Source organism: Polypterus senegalus, chromosome 2 (genome assembly GCF_016835505.1).
Source record: "Polypterus senegalus isolate Bchr_013 chromosome 2, ASM1683550v1, whole genome shotgun sequence".
Classification (NCBI taxonomy): Eukaryota; Metazoa; Chordata; class Cladistia; order Polypteriformes; family Polypteridae; genus Polypterus; species Polypterus senegalus.
The window spans coordinates 164,284,571-164,309,824 of record NC_053155.1 but is presented as its reverse complement, the minus strand read 5'-3'; the positions used below and the strand labels follow the sequence as shown (position 1 = coordinate 164,309,824).

Sequence of the window (25,254 nt, the reverse complement as noted above, 5' to 3'; positions counted from 1 at the left end):
GCCAAACCCAAATTTCTCCAATGTAGTGAAAAGGAAGTTCCATTCAATCATATCAAATGTTATTTCTGCATCCAACGATAATAATATCTCTGGGTTTGTTTGACCTTGCGGGTGAATATACAGTATTTCATTTAACAGGCATCAATGATTGGAAGCTAAGTATATGGCTTTAATAAATCCAGTTTGATTTTGTGATATTACCAAAGGCAGCAATGTCTCCATCCTATTAGATATGACTTTGGAGAGTATCTTAACATCATTATTCAGATATGAAACTGGTCTGTATGATGCACATTGTAATAAGTCCTTATTTTGTTTAGGAAAGATAGTGATTAATGCTTGGCGAAAAGTTTGAGGTAGAATTTTATTGTCTCTAGCTTCTGTAACTGTTGCTAATAAAAGGGGAACTAGCTGAGTGGAGAATTTCTTATAAAATTCGGAAGGGTAGCCATCAGGGCCTGCTGCTTTCCCACTCTGAAGGGAGTTTGTAGCATCTAATAATTCTGATAGTGCCAAAGGTTTATCCAATTCCTTTGTACTGAGAGTATCTATTTGTGGTATCTGTAATGCATCCAGAAATGCATTAGCTTGTATCTTGTTTTGTTTAAACTCAGTAGAGTATAAGGACTTGTAGAAGTCTCTAAATGTGTACATCATATTTTTATGGTCAATGATTTTGTCTTTGTGTTGCTGATTGCTGGGATTGCATTGCGAACTTCTTGCTTGTGGATTTGTTGAGCTAAGATCTTATTAGCTTTTTCTCCATGTTCATAGTAATGATGTCAAAATTTAAAAATGAGTTGTTCAATTTCTTTAAGAGGTTGAGTTCTGAATACAGAGCCTCCATTTTCCTTTGAAGAGCCTCACTTGGACACCTGGCATGTTCTAGACCTTCTTGGTTTCCAATTTATTTCTGTGGGGAAGATATGAGAAAATCTGTCCTCTTCAGAAGGCCTTCAGGATTTCCCAGAGTATTCCTGCAGAGACCTCTGAGGATGTATTTGTCTCTAGAAAAAAAAAACCTGATTTGTTTGGTTATACATTCTGTACAGTTCTTGGCTGCTAATGAAAGTGGGTTAAGATGCCATGAGTATGAGATGAGTATGATTTTAGCTCCAAAGATCAAAGGGTACATGGTCGGAAATAACAATAGTGTTGTACTTGCAAGATTTAATCATAGGCAAGAAATTGTTATCTACAAAGAAACAATTCTTGAGTAGCAGTGATGCACTGGTGAGTAGAAGAAATATGCTGTTGAGTTTGGGTTTATCAATCTCCAGGGGGTCTGATAAGTTGTGGTCAGTTACAAACAGTGTAAGTGTCTTTGCAGTGTTGGATATTATCACCCCTGTGAGAGGAAACCTATCTAGGTCTGGATTTAAACCACAATTAAAGTCCCCAGCCATTATAATTTTATGGAATGGCTGCAAACAAATTTTGGATGAAGTCCCTATAATCCACATTGGGTGCATAAACATTTATCAGAATCACTTCACAGTTAAATAAATTACCCATGACAATCACATATCTCCCTTCAGGATCAGATACTACATCTGATAGTACAAATGAGACTGTTCTATGTATAAGAATTCCCACACCTCTTTGTAAAGCTGGAATGGAACATTTGGCCAATCTAGTTTTTTTGCAGCCATAACTGATCCTTTTTTAATAAGTGGGTCTCCTGTAAAAATACTATTTTAGCGTTTAGACCTGTTAGGTGAGATAAAGAATTCTTTCTTTCTCTTTAATTCATAATTCAGGCCTTTAACATTCCAGTTCACAAAGCTCACTGTCTGGTCATGGAGACATTGATTCTGAATTTTTGATGTAATTTTGTAGTCTTAAGTGAGACATCTCTGACCTTAATTTCCAATTTTCCCATAAGTTATCGCCATGAAGCCTATTGTTATGTTGGTAATACGTTGGTTATAATTATAAGAAGAAGCTCACTTGAAACTGGAATTGACAAGCTGTCGTGACCTATATCACTTGCTCCCACTTTCACTCTCAACTGGAGACAATGAAGTGGCCCGGGGTTCCATGAGATCTGCTCCGGGTCTGTCTCTGTAAGGCCATACCTTGAGGTTGAACTTGACTGGGCTTGGGTGTATCATTGGGTTTCTTTTCCATTTCTTTCTGAACCTCTTTTTTTCACCGCTCATATTTATATATGTTTGCATATACTGTAATAGAACCTACTTGAGTTGGGTAAATTCAGGATACCTCAGGATATATTTTTTCATTTATATTGCTCATATTAGACGTAATTTGTTTCTGTCGGCGATAACCATGCATGAAACACGGAAGTGTTAGCTTCCGAAAGACACCTAAGTTGGCCAATTACGACGGGTCTGGGGTTGACTGGCCCCTCGTATAGCCAACCAGTGTCACAGAAAGCTTGGAGGATGACGTAAGCTTCAAACTCTGGTAGAATCTACCAGTTTGATTGGACACTGTGACTGACACTCAAAACTTACAGCCAATGAGCAGCCGAGCATTTTGATATGTAACTTGCCATACTAACTTGTAAAAAAAAGATCGGAGCTGCGTGAAGGTGGCATTTGTGCCAGTCTGCAGAGTTGGTGCGTGGTTGTTTATTGTGATTTCGCCAAGTTTTTTCGCATTTTAAATATGAATAAAAGTAGAAGTTTAAACGTAAATAAACGCTCGATTAAATAATAGATGCATGTACGTGTTGCGAAAGTATTCAACCGGCAAAGGAGACGTCTAATGGCAGAGAGCGACGTGCACGCCCTTGTGCTTTCTGCTTGCTAGTGATTGCTGCCATCAAGTGGCACATGGAAAAACGCTGAGCTGTGTTGTAACAGTTTGTAAAAGAAATATATATAGTTTGTGTGCATTTTATAAAAAAAGTAAAAATAAAAAATATAAATATATTTTTGGCCCATAACTTGTATTGACTATTTTACATAGAAATGTGTATTTTTATTGTTTTTATTATGGAACATGAATTTCCATAACTAATAGAGTGACACTGTGTGTAGATATAGATTCCTTTAGGTGTAAGCTTTCAGTAGAGCCCTCATTGATATATGTGGGTTGAAGCATTCAAAAGTTATTACACTTTTCCATATGTTCCAAAATGTGGATAATGGTCCCTCTAAAAGCCCCTGGGCATGCCCACATAAAAACTGGTGTAAAAAATGTCATTTTTACAGGTATTCTTTTCAAATTTGAAATTTGAGTAGTCAACAAGTTATTCTGTTGGTACATAGTGTGTTTCTGAAATAAGAGAAAAATGAACGCCGCCGCTAATGGAGATCTTCTTCAGACGTCAATCACCCACAACAAACAAGACCATGATTTAGATTCAATGTATGCCATAATTGCAAACACATAATGAGGAACTGACCAGCTATCAATGATCACTGAAACTTAATTTACTGGAGATCCTTGGATTCTTGTCAGCATATATTGTAGCACTCAGACTTTTCAATCGGCCACCAAAACTCACAGTGACTCACAATTCTGAGCTATAAATTAGAAATATATATACAGGTATCTGAATTAGAACTTTGCAGATACAGTGGAACCTCAGTTTGCGAGCACAATTCATTCTGGAAACGTGCTCGCAGTCCAAAGCACTCGTATATCAAAGTGAATTTCCCCATAAGAAATAATGGAAACTCGGATGATTTGTTCTACAACCCAAAACTATTTATATAAAAATGATTAATGCAAAATATAAAGTAAAAATACATAAAACAAATTAACCTGCACTTTACCTTTAAAAAGAATCATGGCTGGTGTGAGTGAGTTTCTAAACTCTTGTGGGATTCCACCCAACGGGACGACACCCGAAAGAGTGTCCCAAAGCAATCGCAGTCTCCCAGCACTGTAGCAGTTCGGCATATAAGCGTATCCAAAAAGATCACAGACATGCTATAAGCACCTGCCGTTGATTGGTGATACAAGGAACATTATAAAGATCCCGCTACAATAAATAACCGTGCTGTTGCTGCTTCAAGCTGAATAAAGCTGGTGTTGTTAAAGGACTGAGACTCAGCTTCGTGTTTTGGGGAGCAAGACGGGGACTCGCACTTCACAGCACGCGCGCACATACACACATGCACACACACACACACACAGTTACAATGCTGTAGTAAACAGTATATACTTGTACGGGTGTTGACTATATGAGCGAGGCAAGCAGACTCAGACAGAGAATAGGAGACGATTGCCCACAAGAGAAGAGAGAGGAAGGCACACGCGAGCGAGATAAGAAGAGAGAGAGAGACTTGCAAAACACTTGTAAACCAAGTTACTCGCATACCGAGGTTCCACTGTACTTAAAACCATTCAAAACCGAACCATGTGGCACTTACAGTAGGACTGATTAAACAGAAAGCAATAAGGACACTGGTCTACCAAATTGTTTTTTTTCTTCAAACAAAGCCTCCATAAACTAAAAAAGATTATAAATTCTGACATATCATATTGAACTAATCACTGCTGAACTATAAATCAAACTGTTCTGTTGGCATATTTGCATCTCTTAAATGAATGCTATGTATGGATATAAATCTGTATCTTAATTGATTTGAATCTCATCTTTCAGATCATTCTTTTAAAATCCTAAAAAACAGATTGCAAGGCATATTTTTGCAATTTGTTAGCTTGAGATAATTAGGATCAGAAGAGACATCAAATTGGGAAAGAAAACACTGATGTAATGCAAACATAACAGTGACATTAAGATTATTTTCATGTAGTCATTATTAAATCTAAGTAAAGAAAGGTCTTTTGAGAGCATGCAGCACAGAGACAAGGAAACAGAAGAGAAGTAGAGTGAAAAGATCATCACCATAACCAAGTCAAGACATTTTCATTTCAAACTTAAATTAGCATGATACAAGACAAGTTTTCAACAATATAAATAGCTAGATTGAGAGCTTATATCAGTAGCTTTTCTCTTTTCATTAGATAACAGTATTCGTCATTTTATAATTAATAATTCTTCAATAGCTAACTATTGGATATTACACCTTTGGGTATACTCTGTGGTCCACCAGGCTGGCACCGCCAGCCAAACCCGACACAGACACGCGTGGGACACAAGTTCAATGCACACCTTTGATTTATTTTCTTTTTCCCTTGTGGGAAATGCCTTCCCCGTTCCCCACAAGTATAACACAGACCTGGCACAAGCACAGCACAAACAACAAATCCCTTCCTTTACTCTTTTCCTTCTCCTCCTTCACCCCTTGGGTTAAGCTTGATTGCTCCTCCTTCCGACTCTAGCTCCCTGAGTAGTGGCTGCTGGCTTCTTTTATAATGCACCCGGAAGTCCTCCAGGTACTTGATTACTCATTTCCGGCAGCACTTCTGGGTGTGGCGGAAGAACTGCCCGTTCTCCAACTCTCATGCAACCCTTTGGGAGTCTGAGGCACTGCTGCAACCCATAGAGGTTGCCATCTAGCATCCCGGGAGAGGTAATGCTCTGGCCACACTTGCTCCCTCGCTCATCCCAGCATGGAGGCATCCCAGCAGGGCAAGAGCCCCGGCCATGCGCTACAACTCTCAAAAATGCTATGTTTAAGAAAACTGAACAGCCACCGACATTCCACCACTAATTCATAGAAATTGATGCCATTTTCACATTATTTGATTTGGAATCTGCTGTGTAAGCTATTGAGTCACAACAAGCCTACTAGGGCTCCGTTTTTAACTCCAGTGTAAAGTATTGTTAAAAGGCACATATTTAATATACAGTAGTCTAGTATAAATATTGCTGTTATTTTTTAATATGATTTATTGTTGCAAAAATATTTAATAAACATAAATATGATAACCGAGTCTTCAGTAAAGGAACATTTCATATTTTTATTTCCAACTTTTATATCAGTTAACTTAGTTGATGAACACATCTACATACATTTTCTAACTTGTTTGGATTTCTGTTGCAAACTTTTCAATTCTTGCTCAGCTGTGAAAACCACAGGAGAATTTTCAATCAAATGAGCAAACAAAAGATTGAGGTATATAAAGAAGACTTACAGGTTTACTGACCAGAGATTAAAGAATACACCTGTGGCAAGAAGGTTATTTGTGCCAAATGTAATGTGCAAAATTTATTTCACAAGCCCATGCAATTGCTCTCTGCTGGATACAACACCAAGCATAATTCTGTCAAAATTTGTTTGTTCCATTTACCAACATTAAACAACAACCATGACTACCTGACTATAACAACACAATATCCTTCAACAACTGTGACCTGAAAAGGAGGGGGACAAAAAGAGAGAGAGAGAGACAGACAGAGAAACAAAAGAAACACATGGCTATAAGTAAACTTTATTGTAAGTAGGCAACCCAGTCAAGAAGCTTTGTGCCATCTGCCTCACCAGTTTTTAATTCGACCTTGTTATTACTGTGGCTAATTGTGTTGAGTGTTTTCTCATATTCACATCAGGAGTTTCCAGAGACATGGGATAGGTTTCTACATCATATATTCCTGAGCACCTAACCTACCACCACCACCCCACCCCAGCCAGTCATAAAGCAGCTGCTATAACATTTGATCTCCACAAGGTGGTCATCAGTCCCAGATAAGCATGCCAAGACAACAAAAAAATGTCCATGAATTAACCTTCTGAGCTTAACTAAATTCATCACTAAATGATTATATCCCTGTGCATAAAAGTATTCAGACTATCTACACATATTATAATAACAAAAATATGTCAAACAGGACAAAACATAGGGAACAGAACAATAAAGGAGAGACAGAGAGTCAAGAGATGGGTGCCATATTTACTATATCATAATAAAACAATGGACAGTGGGGCCATGCTTTTCTCCCAAGACCCCCCCAGTTATACACTGCCATGAAGTAATGGTCCATTTATCACAGGGGTCCTCAATCACAGTCCTGGAGGGCCACAGTAGCTGCAGATTTTTGTTCAAACCCAGTTGCTTAATTAGAAAGCAATTCTTGCCAATAATTTAATTTCATGGCTTGTCAGTGTTTTAACTCTGCTGGTCTCTTTTGTCATTTGCATGTTATTGCTAATTAGGAGCAATTAAAGAATACAGCTGTTTAAGACTAAAATAAGCAATAAGAGTTCAAAATCTTAACAAGCGAGACAACTAAAGTGAAGCAGAAGTGTTACTTGAGCAATAAGTGCTTCTTATTAAGCAATTGGGTTGGTGCAAAAACCTGCAGCCACTGCCACCCTCCAGGACCCCTGATTTATCATATGCTAATAAGAAACTAAAATATTTGGGTTTCTGATATATGCACCAACCAAGTGTTGTACTTATTCATGAGTTAAGGCTATTAATTCAAATAAATAGCTCACAGTTAAAAATTAATTCATAATTAGTTCATTAAATATAACTTACCTCTTCTTGAAGCTTCAAAACCATCAAAGAGGTTAATTCTCTGAATGTCATATGTTAATGTTGTGTTTGGCATTAATGTCCTATTTCTATTTATATTTGTAATAGCAAATTTGAAGGCTAACTCTTCAATGCTTATTGGTTCATTTTCCATGGTTTCAAAAATTCCTCCTGTAAAAAAGTAGATAAATTTTAGTGATGATAGCAACAGTATTTATGCTATATATGCATATATTACCTTAAAAATAGCACAAATATAAACTGTACAAATATAAAAAATATATATATAAACATTCTTAAGCAGTTTTTTTTATGTTTTTCTCCCTTCTGAGATTCTTAATTTATGTTTCTGTTTTGCTAGCCAAGTTCAAGAGCCTTAAGAACTTGAGTTTAAACTCAATAGCAATTATGATATCCTGCGTAGTGGGCAAAGTGGTCCTAACCTATACACTCTGGATATTTGATAGTTCATGAGCCAAATGGGATCAGAAGAGAAGATGATACACAGACCAAAACTGAAGGGTGAAAGGTGCAGCTTTTTTACAACAAAAACACAGCAGTATCAGGCGGGCTTTGTTTCACTTAGTTAAAAAGCAAATAAAAAAAAATAGTGTATTTATATAAAGTGTAGTGCAGTGTCTTATTTCTCTATACAAAAACTACACACAAACACCAAAAATAGAGGCAGTCTTCCTTCTTTATCCCTGGCACAGGTACCTCCTCAAAAGTTTAAAAAATAGAGGAAAAATATGTATAAGAAAAATTTAAATGTGTGGATATACAAAAAGAAAAACTATTCCAACACCGAATATGTATATATACCTCAACCAAATCTATCACCCGAAGATATACTGTATATGTACACACATGCTTGACCACCTGGTCCCAATTACACTCCCGGGTGGGACTGAAGACTCGTCCAGCCAGGCTGTTGAATCCATGTGGAGCCCTGGGGGAGGTTGGGGAATCACCGTCAGCCAGGGAGGCTGCCACCAAGCGCCCCGGGGGAGGTATTGAGCTGCCCATGGTTGCTCCTCTAGAACATATGCAGCAGGGGTGTCCACAGACATGCGATTAGGGGACAGTTTAGCGGGTTCTATCGTGTGTGAAACTACAAGAAATTGGTATCCAGATCATGGTATTAATGCTTTTCTCTCCTTTTCACCTACAGAAGGATGCCTGAATGAAAAGTCCATACCTCAAAGAGTATACCGATCTCCAACACATTTTCTCACCCCCAAAAACACTCCATTCCAGCCCAGGGAATCACCTCACTTCTGTTCCCGCCATGATGACTTCAGTTCCATCCCTCCATTCTTGATGTCATCTGCAGCTCCATCCCTCTTCGTCGCTTCTGTTAATTTGATTTGTTCCTCTATAAAAAGCCTCCTGACCCCCTAGATTTTGTCAAATGTGTCGAATTTTTTGTTGTAACCTTGACCTCGTTGCTGAGCAGTGGAACCAACAACCAGTATACGGGAAGGCTCCCCAACCCTTAATCTGTCTCATCAATCAAATTGTCCAAAAGTCCAATATTCTGACAGTCAGTCATTTTTGTCAGTCTTTTGTGACTGTTGTGACATTGCTTTTTTTTTTTTACTTTCATTCTAATATGCACACTGGTTTTAACATTTGATTAAGTTAGCTTCTCTTGATAATTATACTCCTCATTAAACTTTTTTTAAATGTGTCCTTTAATTCCCCCAATTTCCTTGTACTTTTCCCACACAATAACAACAAACTTTTAGTTTTCTCTTGGAATCTTCATAAAAATCTATGACAACAAGGAACTATTGGTCATTTACTTCACACAGCTGTCTGCCAATGCATTTCCAGATCGTGACAGCAGTACGGTTGTGAAGAATGACTCTACATTGAGTCAGCTTCTCAACTTGACACTAAGTACAATGACTTTTACTTTTATATCCCTGCTAAATTCAGGCAACCAAACTAAGAGTATTGCTTTTTCCAGTATTTAGTAAGCCCTTGGTGTCACTCAAGAATACAGCTAAGTAGATGGCTACTGTATGGAATTATACATTTTCATACCTGCAACAACAGGCAATTTATGCTATAATTTGATAGGTAAAGAGCAAAATGAGATAATGGAGGGGAATGAAACAAGAATCTTACACTTCCAGTCAAAAGATTAGAACACCTCAGTTTTTCTAGTTTTATTTCAAATGTAATCAGTTGAAATACAATGAATAACTTAAAATGGTGAAAAGGTAAACAGTAAACTGACAGTTTAAATTTAATGGTTAGGTTAGCAAGAACTAAACAAAGGAAATAACAGAATATTACAAATGGGCCTTCATCGGGGAGCAACTAATAGGTTACAACGTCCAGATGTTCTGCAGCAATTAAAGTAAATTAAACCTTACACTTTGAAGGAAACAATTTGCCCAGGTATCCCAACCTCTGTTAATTACTTAAAAACCTTCTGTCTGTCTTAAAGTAGCATTCAAACAGACTGTGTTGCTACATCATCTGAAATACTACTTGGACAATATTACACTGTAGAAAGTTTGAAGTTTTTAATAATTGGTCAGCAGCCACTTTAGGAGATAATTAGGTTTGCATGCATCTTGAATAGCTTTGCATTGTATGGTAACAGCAACAAGCTAACAATAACATTTACCTCAGTGAAGGAAGGGTTCATGGTCACTAGAGTGAGAGAGCATCTGCAATATACTGAGTCAGGTGACCCAAAGCTGGCTAGTGGAGGTCATGGGGGAAGTGGAAGGCAGCCGAAGCTGTGAGACAAGCAGAGACGCATCTTCAGCACAAAGTTCTAGTAGGAAGAGTAGCCCAGGGTAGAGCTGGACTTGAGAGCGTTGTGACAAAAAGGTATGACACTGCCAAAGGAAAAAAAAAGAAGGGAGTTTGTGCTGGGGGAACTTCGAGCAGCCATCGAGGAGTAAAGAAACCACAGAACAGTGGCCATGAAGCAGCAAGGAGCACGGATGAGGTGGGAGCGGTATTTGGAGTGGAAGATCACCTGGGAGGACATCTGGAAGGGAGATCCACATCAGATTAACTTCCTGATTTAAGGAGTCTATGATGTCCTACCAAGCCTACCTAACCTTTCCTTATGGGGTAAGACAGATTCACCAGTCTGACACCTGTGTCCAGGGAAAGGAGCATTGGAACATATCTTAAGCTGCTACCCTAAAGGTCTCGGGAACGGCTGATATGATGTGCAATAAAGTGCTCAGGTCAATGGCAGGAGAGATCAGGAAGTGATAGGCACCAACAGAAGTGTCGGCATGTCCACCAGAGTGGATAACACTCCCCATCAGGGATAACATGGAGGCTGCTGAGAAAGCTTCCCAATGTCTCTGGCTGAGAGAGGAGAGCCATGGTTCTGTAGTAAGCCACTTGGACAGAGGCTGAGGTCTGATCAACCTCAGTTGGATCACCTGGAAGATTGTGTATGATAGTTTGAAAGACCTTAAACACTCTAGGTTCTATCACTGAAGATGTGTCCAAGTAAAAATGATGTATCATATAACAGTAGTAATGGCAAGAAAATGGTAATTAACAACTGAAATGAGACTGAGCATTATTACCCTTAGAATTATAGGCCTTTCATTTAGAGAAATTGCAAAAAAAATCACAGTCCTACACAATCATATATAGATGATACCCAGCTATACTTTTCTTTAGTCTAAATGATATTTCTTTGATTGTGTTATTAAGTAATTGTGTTAATGTTTTTATGTTTTTTAAAATACATGTTACAAGACTAAGTAAAGCATGTTTTTCCAGCATAAAAATATTGAAAAATAAGAATGTTTCTAAATATGGAGAATATAGAGAAATTAATGTCTGCAAAGGATTGAATACTGCAGTGGTTTAGACTTTACTCTAGCATAGCCTGAATAGAGCTGCTGATCAGCTGCACATACAATATTGCTTTTCTGGTTGATAGTCATATGTATAAAAATAAGTCATTACAATAATTATGAACTGTTACTAAGTCTCTACTCTACTGCCAAGCTGTTTTCCTACACATGAAAAGACACCTGAAATACTGGGAGGCTTGATTTCCAAAGATGGAAAGATTTTGTCATCAGATTAGATGGCTCATCAAAAACTTTACTTTAGAATGCCCAGGAAGGGATGAGTGACGTGTTTGCCCAAGACTCTGGGAATGTGACTGTGTGTAACTTTGTCTTTTCAGTTTGTCTCTTACAACTGACCATGGAAATCCCAGAGGTTTATTTCCTTTAGTGATGCTGCTGATTGGATTTTTTATTTTACTTTCTTCTGTTGTCACCTGGACATAGAGAGGGCATGGAGAGGAAATCAGCTGTCAGAAAGCTTTGTGAAATGACTAAAATATCCTCCTGCTGGTGCTGGTATAAGAAAGAGGGCACCAGCTGAAAACTTGAAGGACAGGGCAGTGGCTTGACCACTAACTGACCCACCAACTGGAAAGTGTTATGGTTGAAATAGAAAATGCTCTAAACTTGCTTTTTTCCTGATATTTTTACATGTGAGGAAGACAATGACCTCCCATCAGTATCAGGGAGTGAGTGATTTGGAAATTACAGAGGGAGAAGTACTGCTTAAATTAAATCAAACAAATAACAAATCATCTGGATCAGATAACAGTTGTTCTTGAGTGCTTAAGGAAGATAATGAGTACATACAGTATATAAACCGTTGAAGCATATTTTTCAAAAGTCACTGTGCACTGGTAAAATTCCTAATGACTGCAAATGGCAAATATTATGTTGTTATATAAAAAGGGTGATTGAGCAGATCCAAGCAGCCATAGGCCAGTAAGCTTAATGTGCATCATGGGTTAATTATTAAGGAAAATACTGAGCAGCACATGGAAAGAAGGAATGTTAGTAAATAGTCAATGTGATTTCAGACTGGAAAGGTCATGTTTTATTAATATGCTGGAATTCTATGGTGAAACAAAATGATTCAATCTGAGTGGAACATATGATACTATTTATCATGATTTTCAAATGGCATTTGATAAGGTCCCACATGAGAGGTTGGGCGTCAGACTAAGTTAAAGTTCATGGTGTAGTATGAAGATGGGTGTAAAACTTTCTGAAAAACAGGAAGCAAAGTTAGGCAATATTAAAAATGGTGTCCCTCATGTGTTTGCAGCTGGGGCCACTGTTATTTTTTATATATTTTATATATTAATATATAAATGATTATAAATGATCTTTAAATAACTAATTAGTTAAGTTTGCAGATGATGCCAAGGTTGTTGGATTGCCAGATTATCTAGAATCCTTTGAATCATTATAGACTGACTTAGACAGCTTTCAGACATGGCCAGATGAAATTTAATGTAAGTAAACATAAGGTATTGCAAGTATGAAACAAAAATGTTAGATCAGAATATGCAATGGAAGATGAAACATGAAACTACACCTTAAGAGTCCTATTGGACGCATCACTGTCTACGTCTAGACAGTGTGAAGAATTCATTAAGAAGACTAACAGAATGTTAGATTATGTAGTGTGATGTTTGTCAAGTACAAGTCCAATGAAGTTATACTTAAGTTATATAACAAACTAGTAAAGCCTCAACTGAAGTATTATGTGCAGTTTTGGTTTCCATATTACAAAAAAGATGTAGCAGTGCTACAAAAAGTACAGAGGAAAGTGACTAGGCTAATTCTAAGAGTTGACTAAGATCTATGAGGAGAGATTAAAGGAGTTAAACCTTTTCATTTTAAGCAATTTCAGAATAACAGGTGGCATTATGGAATTGCTGGAAATTATGAACTGAATTTGAACAACGGTTAGCTGCTATCACTGTAAAATTTCGTTCAGGAAAACTTATTAAGAGTAAATTTCACACAAACATTAGAAAGTTTTTCTTCACATAGAGAACCATAGACACAAGGAATACATTACCAACTAGTTTGGTAATAAGAACTAGTGTATAGTACTTTAGGGACCTTTAAAAATTGACTTGATGTTGGAGAAATTAAGAGAATTGGATTAGTGATCTTTATTCTTGGGACATTTTTTCTAATGTTTTAATATACAGTGTATATTTGTATTTAAAAAAATTAAATTGAAAATCCACATTGGATACTCTGCTAGCTGCTCATTGATGGTGGAGCCCAATATCCATATTGAAATAATTTGATTCAATATCATTTTACATTGGCATCATGAGATGGCTATTTGCTGTATCCTTCAGTGAGCATTAACTCCACGAAAGGATCAGGTTCAGGGCTAAGAATGCATTGTGTGAAGGTCATTGTGTTTACAGTACTGCCTTAAAGACAAAATGATGACAAAATATTCACAACAACAACAATAAAGAACAGTCAAAGCACAAATAAAAATTTTATACTTGGCTTGTATCAAAGAATGATTCAGAATACTCCACATGAGGCTCTGCCTGAAGACATTTTGGGGTACTCGGCAGGGTGAATGTTGCTGCAGCCATTAGACTGCTCACAATCTTTCTCTGTCTCTCTGTTATCTGAGGTGCTGTCTGTGCTCCACTATTTATATTCTCAAGGTACTGTTGTAGCATTCAAAGTACTTTAGAGTGTGGAAGGGTATAAAGGACAATAACTCAAAAGTCCCAGGGTTGAATTGATTAGCAGTTGTGGTGCTCCAACATGTCTAGGGTTCAGCGATTGTCGGGTGCCAAATGCTAGGGTGCAGTAACACTTTTTTTAACACTGTTGGATAACAGTGTTTTTGTCCCATAAATTAATCAGTCTTTAACTATAAGCTTTGCTCCGTTTTTTCTAGAAATCTCTGGAAATAAACAACTTTCCCAGTTTCCAGCCCTACTTTCTTTCAGATTAATACAGCACAAAAATAAAAACAAAAAGCAAAAATGTACATAAAAGGAAAATTGAGCAATAAAACATAATAATAATAATAATAATAATAATAATGATGAGAAGAAGAAGAAATCAAAGATATGCTGTTTTAAAAAGAATATTTCGTAAGAACTGCCGGCTATTTATATGTGACACAGCACGGATGCACTGCATACCAATCATTCCTCGCTGCTGCCTACATGTGCCTAAATGGACTATGATATCTGGAGATATGAGCTCCTAATATGATGATCCATAGCAAATCTGTCTAACATGGAAGGCCAGATAAGAAACAATCTACTTATAAGACAATTAAAGAGGACTTCATCCAGAAAGTGGACACTTGAAACACTCCAGATGCCAAACCTGAGAGTTCTGTTTTTCAGCAAAGACCTGGTGGCTTGGTGACCCACATAATCAGTCAAAAAAAAAAACAACAACAAGAGCCGCTATATGAGTTCAACGTTTGCAAAGTGAGGAAAAAGGCTCAGGTGCAGTGCACGTCAAGTGACTGGTAACTTAAAGCAGTTTAGCATATAATGTAGTAAATTTATTTTTACCTAAATAAAGCTGTGAAATTCCCAGTTTTTGACCCAAACAAATCAGGTTTAGAAAACAGATGGATTATGATTTCCTCTTTACACCAAATCAAAAGGCATGCAAAAACATTCTAATTTTACTCTAAAATGCAAATCTTGCAAACATGAATTTTACAAAAAACTTAATAAAGAATCATTTAATACCTACAATTCAGGACAGACTAAAACATAAAAATGCTTGGATTATTAGTGTTCTATTTGGAAAACAGTTAAATCAAACATTTCTCTTTAAAGGAGATTATAGGCAGTTGTTTATACTGATTTGGAAAAAGATTTACGGCTAAGTAAAGAAGTAAAGACTATGTAATCTAAATCATTGCAATTTCCTCTTAATCCAAATAAATGTTAATTGAAAATTCAGCCATATGGAGCAGCTTACATTTTACATGGAAAGCACTGAGTGAAATGAAGAGATTAATGAGACAGGAGCAGCACCAAAAATATGATCTCCACCAAGTGACAACGTTTGATATTTGTGTACAGGTGGAAAACATATACCAATACTGAAAATGCTAATTATAAAAAGCAAAGTAAATTTGTTTCAAATTGCACTCTTCTTGAAGTCAGCTGCTTAATAGCAAAGCTCTTCATCATGCACTAAAAATGTAACCATTTTAATTGAAAAACTTCAGATGAATGGATTAATCTTGTATCATGGATCTAGCTTTAGACTCTTCACCTGTAAACAATCAGAGATTTGACTAATAGACACTACCAAAATGTAAAATTCAATTGCTTTTTCTTTTCCATACACACACAAAAAAACAATTGTTTTCTACTGTAATTATACAGTTCCTTCTTTATTTTACAGCATAAGAGGAAGAACTGGATTCTATAATCTTTGCAGGTGTCTCTTCTACATTAGCTGGCTATTGTTTTGAGAAACCCCAAAATCCAACTTCTTCACAATAACAACCTATTTCACTGATTTGCCTTATTAACATGTTCAATAATACCAGATCAGCTCACAGGACTAACAGTCTGAAATATTCCAAGTGTTGCTTACTCACCTTTATGTCAGCCATTCTCTGTAAGTGGAGCTGCTCTGGCATTTAAATCTGGGATGCAGTGTGAGCCTCTAATTTCTTATCTTCTGGGACCCTTGTATGCCGCTGCTTTCCATAAACACTCTACTTCATTGTTAATGTTACCATTCCCTACTGTTATTTTTGTGCAGTTGTTTCTTAAATGTAGGTTGCTTGGCACGAGACTATGAAAGGTATAATATGAGGTAAACATTGACATCTGGGGTGACACAGAGGTTAAAATCCTGCACCTGGTTGTTTCCTGCATGGAGTTGCTCAGCTTCCTCACGTTTGCATGAGTTTTCCTTCCATATCCCCAAGGTCATGTGTGGGGATTGTGATGGACCAGTGTGCAGTTCCTGGATGTTTCACACTTTGCTCCCAAAGTGGTCAGCGTAGATTCCAGCCCCATACAACCCTGAATTGCGGACCTGTCAGACTCTGAGTTGATGTCTTAATGACACTTGTAACCTCTGACACCCATACAAGACTGCCCAGCACCCCAGATCCTTGGCACTTGTTTTCCTCTTCAAGAGGACTCAGGAGACCCTATCAAGTATAACTCATTGGTCTCCTGAAAGAGGCACCTCTTTTACTCACGTCTGAAGCCTCCTTAAACAGTCCTGTTTCAAGTTCCATTTTCCGTTATCGTTGGCCCAGCCTGTCCCCATGGTACACCTTTAATACCTTTTTTTATGTCCCCCCAACCTTTTTTATGTCCCCTGTGCTCCTAAAATCATCTTTTCCCTATTTTATTCTGAAATAAATCAGTTTTCAAACATTTAACACTTACATTGTAAGTTGCTGAAATGCATCTATAATATACAAAGAAATACTACTTTTTGAAAAACATTGTTCTCAGGAAATTGAGTCATAGTTGTGCGATTTTAAGACACGCACGCACTCTGATTTGGACTACTTTAGTAAAGAAGATTAGACTTACCGATTCGGAGGACTTGCTGCGAGGTCAGACACACATTTGTGGCGAAATAAAACAGGCAACTTAGTAGTCCGATGTTCATATCTGTAGTAAAGCAAAAATTACCAGGCGTCTTCATTTTTCCCCTTTTAATTAATGTGGACAGATTGCCAGTTCCTTTGCCAGATTTCGTTGTGATGCCAATATATTCATTTGGGCATTTTGCTCAACTCCTTGGAAGCGCTTTCATTTTACTCTTTTTACCCCATATTCGCCTGGCAGCATCACTTGCTTCAAATGCAGGAGCTCGTATTAGATGTGTCCCTTTATGAACAGCAAGGTAAACCCTGGCAGCCGGAGCTCCTATCTACCTAAGAGAGCTTAATGAGAAATAAAGCTGGAGCTGCCACGCTTCCCCAAGATTAAACCGATTCTCGCAATATTCACTCTCTTTAGAACACCAGAGACAATGATTAAATTCTTCTGCCGAGGTCTGATGAAACAGTTCTTCTAATCTCTAACAGAATGATTAAAAACTAGTTAGATTGTGTCTTCAGCTCTTCTAACAAATTAGAGCCCTGAATTATTTCTTTTCCTGTACTAATCAATACAGTTAAAAGAGTGCAACACATATTAAAAACAGAGGGAGATGAAACAGCATGAAATATGTGCTGTAGATAGGAACACGCACAGAGATCTAGATTCTTTTAAATTTGACTACAGGTTCTTAAAGCACAAAAATGTTATCTAATGTATGAATTTAGAGAAGGTCAACTGGTGCTGGTTCACTTAGAATCCTGTCTTTGGCCATCGATTGGTCCAAACCTTCCCAGGAAGTCGATAAAATCCAACTACAGAGCCAAAGCACTATACGCCAGAAGTTCGAGACCAGCAGTTATAGGAAGGAAGTTAAGATTAGGAGTTAGAATGGTTAGTGTGTACAATTAGTGGTTAAGGTTAGTTAATGTCAGGGGTTAGTTTTGTTAAGGCTAGGGTTTGGTATGGTTAGTGTGGCACAGCTATGACAATCAATTTGAGTTGTAATGATGTATAAACATATTGCCAACCTCTAGACATGTGTAGATGTCACTTCTGTCCTGAAACTGCTGGGGTTGACCTGCAGTGATGTATGGTGTTGTCGCACTGCAGGTAGATACATCTTCAGGAAGTCCCACAATGAGCAGCAGTTAGCACTGATGTCTGACAGCTCCAGGATCCTTAGTACAAATACCTTTTCAAACACCGTTTCCTATTTATAATTAGCTTAGAGCAATATACATGTAACCCCTTGTGGTAAAGTGAGGTCTGTGGCTGATTGTCATTTTAAATTAATAATCAATGCACTCGCAGTTTTAAGTACAAGGACGTGGTAGTTTGTGAGAGCGGTTCCCACGTGGGCCATCCTGCAGTTAAGTGCACAGGTGCGGAATCACCCGTGGCTGCAATTGATACTGGGAGCTGCTAATCATCATAGCTGTGCCACATCCCAATTTTATAAGAGAGAAGCGCAAGTGTGAGGAATGAAGAAAGAGCGAGCGAGTGAGTGAGTGAGTGAGAGAGGGAGGGAGGGGGGGAGGACAGCTGGGAGAAGAGCCCTGAGAAGAAGTGTGAGGCCGACACTCAGCGGGGGGCAGTTGAAAGCGATTGTTCCAGCTGAGCTTTGCAAAGGAGCTGGAGTGACCAGTGCTCGCAGCAGGGATTAAGGCTTGGGGCAGAGAGCCCCAGCGTGAGCGCCCTGGCCGTTAGGGACCCAAGTCTCACTCTGGTGATGGAGCCTGCATGTAGCCATGGGACAGAAGGCAACCAGATGTGCAGAAGGTGAGCTGTGTCTGCAAATAGGGCGATTCCTCTGCTGCAGTGTCTGTGAGGGATTAGAAGGGGAGCTGCTAGTTAAAGGAAAAAGGCACCAGATTTTTTTTTTTTAAATGATCATTCCTGCCAGCAGATTTAAACCTTGTTTTAATGGGATTTATTGAATTATTTTACCATTCACTTTTTTACATTTTATGTATTATTTATTTATGGAAGTTTTGAAACACTGCACTATTTATTTGGACACGGTTTGTTTTTTTATAAAGGCATTGTACACTTTTGCACCTTCCTGTTGGTTCATGTGGTACCCTTATTTGTACAGCTTTTGATTCCTTTAAGGGGCGATAATAGCTCCCAAACTGGAATAAATTCTTGCATAATTGCGGCATTTAAGTAACCGAAAAATATAGAGATATGCTATTAAAAGGCAAAATCCCTCCCATAATGATACGGCGGTAAAAATCACATAAGAGAAAATAACTTAGCTTTCTTTACTGATGATTTACGCGGCATTACAGACGGAGGAAGCCATAGTATGACAATACCAAGGTGGAAATTTGATGTATACAGTCATTTTTCCTTGCTGCACTGAAATGACTTTCAGGACAAATGACGATATCACCCATTCCTTCGGCTTCAAAGTGTTTGGCTGCTGTCCAAGTCTTTATATACTGTCTTCTCCATGTGTAGGCCTTTCCTTGGTTTCCAAACAAGAAAAGGAAAGGATTCAATTTCATCTCTAACATACAGGAATAGCACATTGCCTATTTTCGCAGTTGTCTCCTTCACTCTCCAAATGCTAGCAGTTTCTAAATGCTGACTAGCAGTTTCTAAATGCTTACAGCCCCTGTGTACTAACTTTGGCCTGGCCTGTATATGTGAGTGGATGTATAAAATAATTTTTGTACAGAGCATAGTGACATTAAACTTACATTCTTATTGCAACTATCAACAGTGTCAAGTTCAAGAGGTTCCCAAAACTGGAAGAGGGAGCATGGAGCAGAACCTGCAACGTCACACCCTGCAATAACAGAGTTGGGGCCCCTGGAAAAAAAATGACACACACAGAACCACAATTTAACATTCCCATATTTTGCATTTTGACACATTTTGAGTTTTTTGGATGCTGTTGTTGATAATCAGAGCCATCTTACCAGCATCATAGCCCCCCCTGGGCAAAGTAGTGCACTGGGGCCCCTGTTTTGATGGTAAAACAGAAACATACATAGGCATTAGAAACATCGTTGGCCCCTATCCTCCAAAGGCCCCCAGTCAGGGCCCATTGTGCCCATATGTTAAGATGGCACTGTGTTGATTTAAAAAATCATTAATCTGATGAAACACAATTCTTCTGGGGTGCTTTCTCTTTTATAACTGATCCATATCTGTCTATACCAAATGTGTCATGCACTTTTGTCAGACAGGTTAGAGCGATACATTACATCATTTCAGTGCAGGATGAGTGCAAATTCATCAGCTGAAAATGGCATGTAAGAGAATCAAGAAATTAAAAAAAGAGCTGAGAAATTATCTCTGCTGGTATTCTGTCCATGTAAGGACAGGAGACACGACTGAGGAGAGCAATGTGGAAGGTTTGCATGCAGAACAGCTGTTATGAGAGCAGTGCAAATACTTAATGTAATGTTTTGATTCCATGGCATTTCTTATTTTTTTTACTAATCACAGTTCTCTAAAAAATAAGATGTTTGTCACAAATGAGTGAAAAAAATGAGAATTTAGCTGCAGTGTTAACGTTGCCTTTTTTGGTTTCAAATATGAGATTGTATGCGCACTTGCTCTTGGCAGTGTTCATGAAAAGGAATAACAATCAGAAACAACAAAAAAGACAATGCAAATTCAACCCATTAAATAGACCAAACCACACTTCAAACTGGATAACCATTAATCCTAAGAAAAATACCTTTAGTGGAAATAAAAGTTGTTTGCCTCATCACTGAAGATGAAAACTATTCAAACAAATGTTTAGAGTCTACATTAAACTTGTTTGGAGGAAAACTACTGTGGCAAAAAATAATGCAACATTTTCAAACCCCAATATAATTTTTTACTTATTTCTATTCAAATATTGCATATCCTTATTTCAACCTGGTCTGGGGCTGTCAGATTTTTAGGTACATTGCTGTCATCATCTGCATTCAGAAGAGGTGGGCAAGGAGAAGAAGCACAAGCAGAAGAAGCCTCTTCAGTCACACTTGCCATGACATGGGTAGCATTTAACCAACTCTGTCATCCACTGAAGCTTTAAGCATAGATGTTTTGTTTGTGGACTATTGTTCCCAGTGTTTGATTTGTGTAGTACCTTAGTTATATTCTTTTAATCATGATGGATCTCTTTGTTGTCAACTCGCTAACTTTTGCAGATCTTCTCATGATTTGCCCATTTGTAGGTTGTAATGTCACATGATCAGTCACACCAGTTTGTCACTGTTTCATTTTGCCTAAAAATGCACATTTTTCTTGCAAAAATTAGATATACCATTTGGCTGACTATGTGGAGGTCTGGTGAGGGGATCGTTTAGACATGGAGACCCCTCCTGACTCGTGGAGGCTGCAGAGGTGTCCACTACACTAGTGACGTTGGGTAGGCACTATATAACCTGCATGTGAAACAAAGAACCCAATAATGGGTTTATAGTTTATAGTCCAAGGATATTTCCTTTCCTGCCGTCAGTGCTACTGGCATAGGCAATGCAGTTCTGGGATTTAGTATTGGACTAAGGAGAGGGAGGAGAAAGTTGGAAGTATGAGTTGATTACAGCGTGTTGCCACACCCACCACACAGCAAACCACCCGGATTGTGACTTGAGTGCAACCATGAAACAGGTGATACCTCAGCACCACACTGGAACAGTTGGAGGTTTCTTACAGTAGCTGGTGTGCCAATCCTGCCACCAACCCCCAAATTTTACCTTGAAAGTTGGAGGACCTGCTTGCAGGGCTGGAAGGACTAAGCAGAGTAAGAAAATGAGGGGATCAAAATCATTTTTTATGTTCTAGGTTTTGCCTCAGCATATTTGTATAATTAGTTAAAAGAAAGACATCAGATATGTCTGATGTTATATAAATGGTGACCTTTTGTTGATGCTGGCTGAAATACTAGAACCCCATCCTTTGACAGCACTACCTTTCTAGCAATTTCTCTGCTCACATGAGTTGAGAATGTATTCTTTTTGTGCATGATTAGATTTTATTATTGTGGTATGATTGTTGGATTGGGACCATGATCCCTACTTCTTTGTATTTCTTGGTTTACAGTGATTTAAAACATACATGTTGACTTGTTAAATGATTGAATCCATGTTGTTGAATAATTGAATCCATGGACCACATCTATCTTGTGTGGACTAAATGGGATTGGAATTCACAGACATTGCTTCAAGGAATCAGCACCAGTAGTAGTATTCCATAATTTGGTAAAGATGATTCAAAGTTGATATCATTCAACATTGATTTAAAATTGTCACAAATCATGATGGTGTATCATTGTCAAAGCCTAAAATGTTGTGTCTTATCATAAAATAGGCTTGAAATGCTGCCTGCTTTCCCTCTTTCTACAATATTCTAAACAGTGACTTTGCAAGTAACATTACGATAGGGTTTGGTTTTTCAAATGTGTAAGGTTTTTCTTTGATAAAAAAGTTAGTGTCATCAGTTCAGTTCAGAATTATTGTCACGTGTAAACAGTACTATCTGAATGTTTAACCAACACAAGACCAGGCCACTGCCATCCTTGTCTGGCATTCCAAATCTTATGTTGCTTATGTATAATATAAATCACAAAATGAACAAAACAGCTAGGCTTCCTTTCACAGACAGTTTCATGAAATTGATGCTAAACGACAATTAGTATTTGATTTCACAACTGCGAAACTCACTGAGAAGGGTATTTTGGAGTTTGATGCAAAGTGATGTACACTTAGACAAAAGCTGCAATCCAGTGAAATAATAAAATTGTTACCCACGTTCACTGAGAAGAAAACATTGTACCTGCTGTCTTAGATCAGATCATGCTTTGGCTGGTACAAAACTTTGTTCATGCTAATAAAATTTGCCTCCCATCAGCCACAGAGCTCTCCTACTATGAGGAATTATAATCTCTGTGTCTGGTCTGTGGGTTTTACCCCTCCATTATATCCCCTCTCTCGGAATTGCCATTCTGCCTATATTTTAAGTTGGACCAATGCCAACTTATGTGAAAATTTTCTAAAACATCAGTTCAATACTTTTTTTGTAATTGGAGAACAAACAGATTACAATTTTATTTATGTAGATGAAACTGCTTTAACAATTTTCTGTGAAAACAATATAATTTCTTTCTTTTCAAACTTATGGTTGCTGAGTAACCCACAGAGCCCTTCTTGCTCTGTCTGAAAAACAAACTGCATGGATCTGTTACGTGGGCAAGGTGAAGGACTGAGTGCAATACAAATTGTTTAATAGGTGAGAAGGTGGATACAAGCAAATTTATCTTTGGAAATGCAGACTGTCTCCTGCACATAAAATTGAGAAATCCTGGCTTTATATTGAAATACTGTATAGTTGTACACATCTCCAAACATATTAGCTCTGGATGCAGACTTCCTGGTGAGCTGACAAACTGATCACCTGCTGGACACATCTGTAAGATACAAATAAGTAGAGAGGGTAATCTGGGAATGAATAGTGAATGCCTCTGTTTCAGAATAAGTTCTAGAGAAAGAGCTTCTTCTACATTCCGCATTTCAGGAAAGATTAGGGACATGCAGTTTCAAATTAACCCATTCAAAGCCTCTGTAGTGGGGGTAGATGTAAGATTGTTGGTGTATGTTATTGTCTCAATCATGGGGCTTTCTGATGGATACCAGTGGTTAGGAAAGCTGTCACATAAAGAAGTATTCCATTCAATGTTAGAAGAACAGTGTCCAGATATGAAGGAGAGGTGACAGCTGCAGTGACTGAAGCAATGTGTGCATGTTATTTGATGAGGCAATGGCGAATGACTTGGGGAACATATGGTATGGTACTGGAACAGAGACTCAGGTAGAAGATGAACAATGTGGTTTCTTCACAAGATATTTAAGGAGTCATGAGAAACTGCCAGTCCTGCCTATGGGTGCATTGTGGGCTTGGAAAAGGTTTATGACCTAATACCCAGTAGTATAATGTGGAAAGTGAATTGGAATTATGTGGTTCATTTGCTGCTATTGCATGTTATTCTGTCCCTTTATTTGTTTAGCAACATTTGTGATTGTGTGCTTGGTGTCTGTTCAGAATGGATGTTGGAGGACAGGGGTACATTTTGTCTTCTCTTCTGCTATTTATTTCATGAATAGGGTATTAAGGTGTAGCTGAAGAGTATCCAGTTTGAGCTTAATGGATGCATCTCTGTTATTTGTATATCATGATGCCATCTTGGCCTGATCAGATTTTACTTGTGTTCCGTAATGGTTCATAAATGATTGTGATGCCGGCGGAATGAGAAATGGCACCTCCAAATTAAGATTGTCTAACAGAAAAAAGCGTATTATGTTCCTTATAGGTATAGTGTGAAAAGATGCCCTAAATAGAGGTATTACCTTGGGGTCTTGTCTGTGAGTGATGGTAGAGGTAGACTGTAAGATTGACCAGTGAATTGGTACAACCACAGCTGTTCAGAGATGTTTAGCTGCACTGTGGTGCTGAGGTGGAGCTCTAGTCTAAATGTGTTCTAGTTTCTTTCTGGCTGTTTACATTTTAAAAGACCTTGTTCTGCAGTTCCTATTCTCAGTACAAGCTAAAATAATTATACAGTATATGTGTGAATAAATGTCAGCTAAATCTGTGTGTAAAATATAGCCAAATGATATAGATAGATCTGCGTACTTAAAACATAGATCACCATGACATACCAACTGTTGATTGCAGGTGGCACTGGCATGTAGTTCACTTGCCACCTGGAGGCTCACAAGCTTGGATCAGGGCATTTTAATTTCTGTTAGTGGCAGTCAATGTCACAGTTTGCAAGTAAAGACCCTTGTAGTTAATGGAAGAAAGGTTTTCTGGAATAATGTGCAAGGGATTATTTTAACTGTTCAACATGCAGTGTAAAAGAAAAAGAAACATTAATGAAAAAAAAAAAAAAACATTGCTGTACAAATGTTAATAGTTGCTTCCTGTTTCCTTGAGCCTGAAAGAGCCAAACATTCACCAAGGATTGTCAGTTACTGAAATACTTAGAAACTACAACTTCTGAAACTGGCATTCAAGTTCTTTAGATGCAATCAGTTTTGCATTTTCAAGACTGTTGGTTTGCAAAAATAGTCCCGAATCTTTATGTGAACAAGTTATTTTTTGGCAGACATCATAACAAATACTTCAGGCCATTTGCATACAGAACCAGTTGATAGAAAACTTAATCAGTTCAGACTACACTGGCACAAAAACGCATTTGGATTGACATGCAACATCACTTAGTGCCGTTGCTGAATGACAAGGCTGCTTTCAAAGAATGATAAATTGGAAAAATTAAATTGTGAGTGGTGTCTGAAATCATTACTTTTAAAAACCTGACACTCACATCCAGTTTTTCTTCACAATTACTGCACTAGGCAAATAAAAAAGACAATATGCTGACAAATGGTACAGGCAGATGAAGGACTAGAGAATACAGTCCAGTTATTAAAAGACGTCTTTTGGGTAACAAATAGATTTTTGTTCCTTTCCAGTTGTTC

At 37.9% G+C, this 25,254-nt stretch overlaps 1 protein-coding gene across 1 annotated transcript in view; it reads right to left on the bottom strand.

Annotated features, from left to right (window-relative positions):
* The window catches only part of LOC120524431 (glutamate receptor ionotropic, kainate 1-like), a 491,483-nt gene extending 474,648 nt beyond the window's left edge, over positions 1-16,835 (bottom strand). The window contains 2 exon segments of the mRNA XM_039746284.1: positions 7,366-7,533; positions 16,757-16,835. Of these exon segments, the coding sequence (XP_039602218.1) occupies positions 7,366-7,533; positions 16,757-16,835 (247 nt within the window).
* Positions 16,836-25,254: the final 8,419 nt, after the last annotated feature.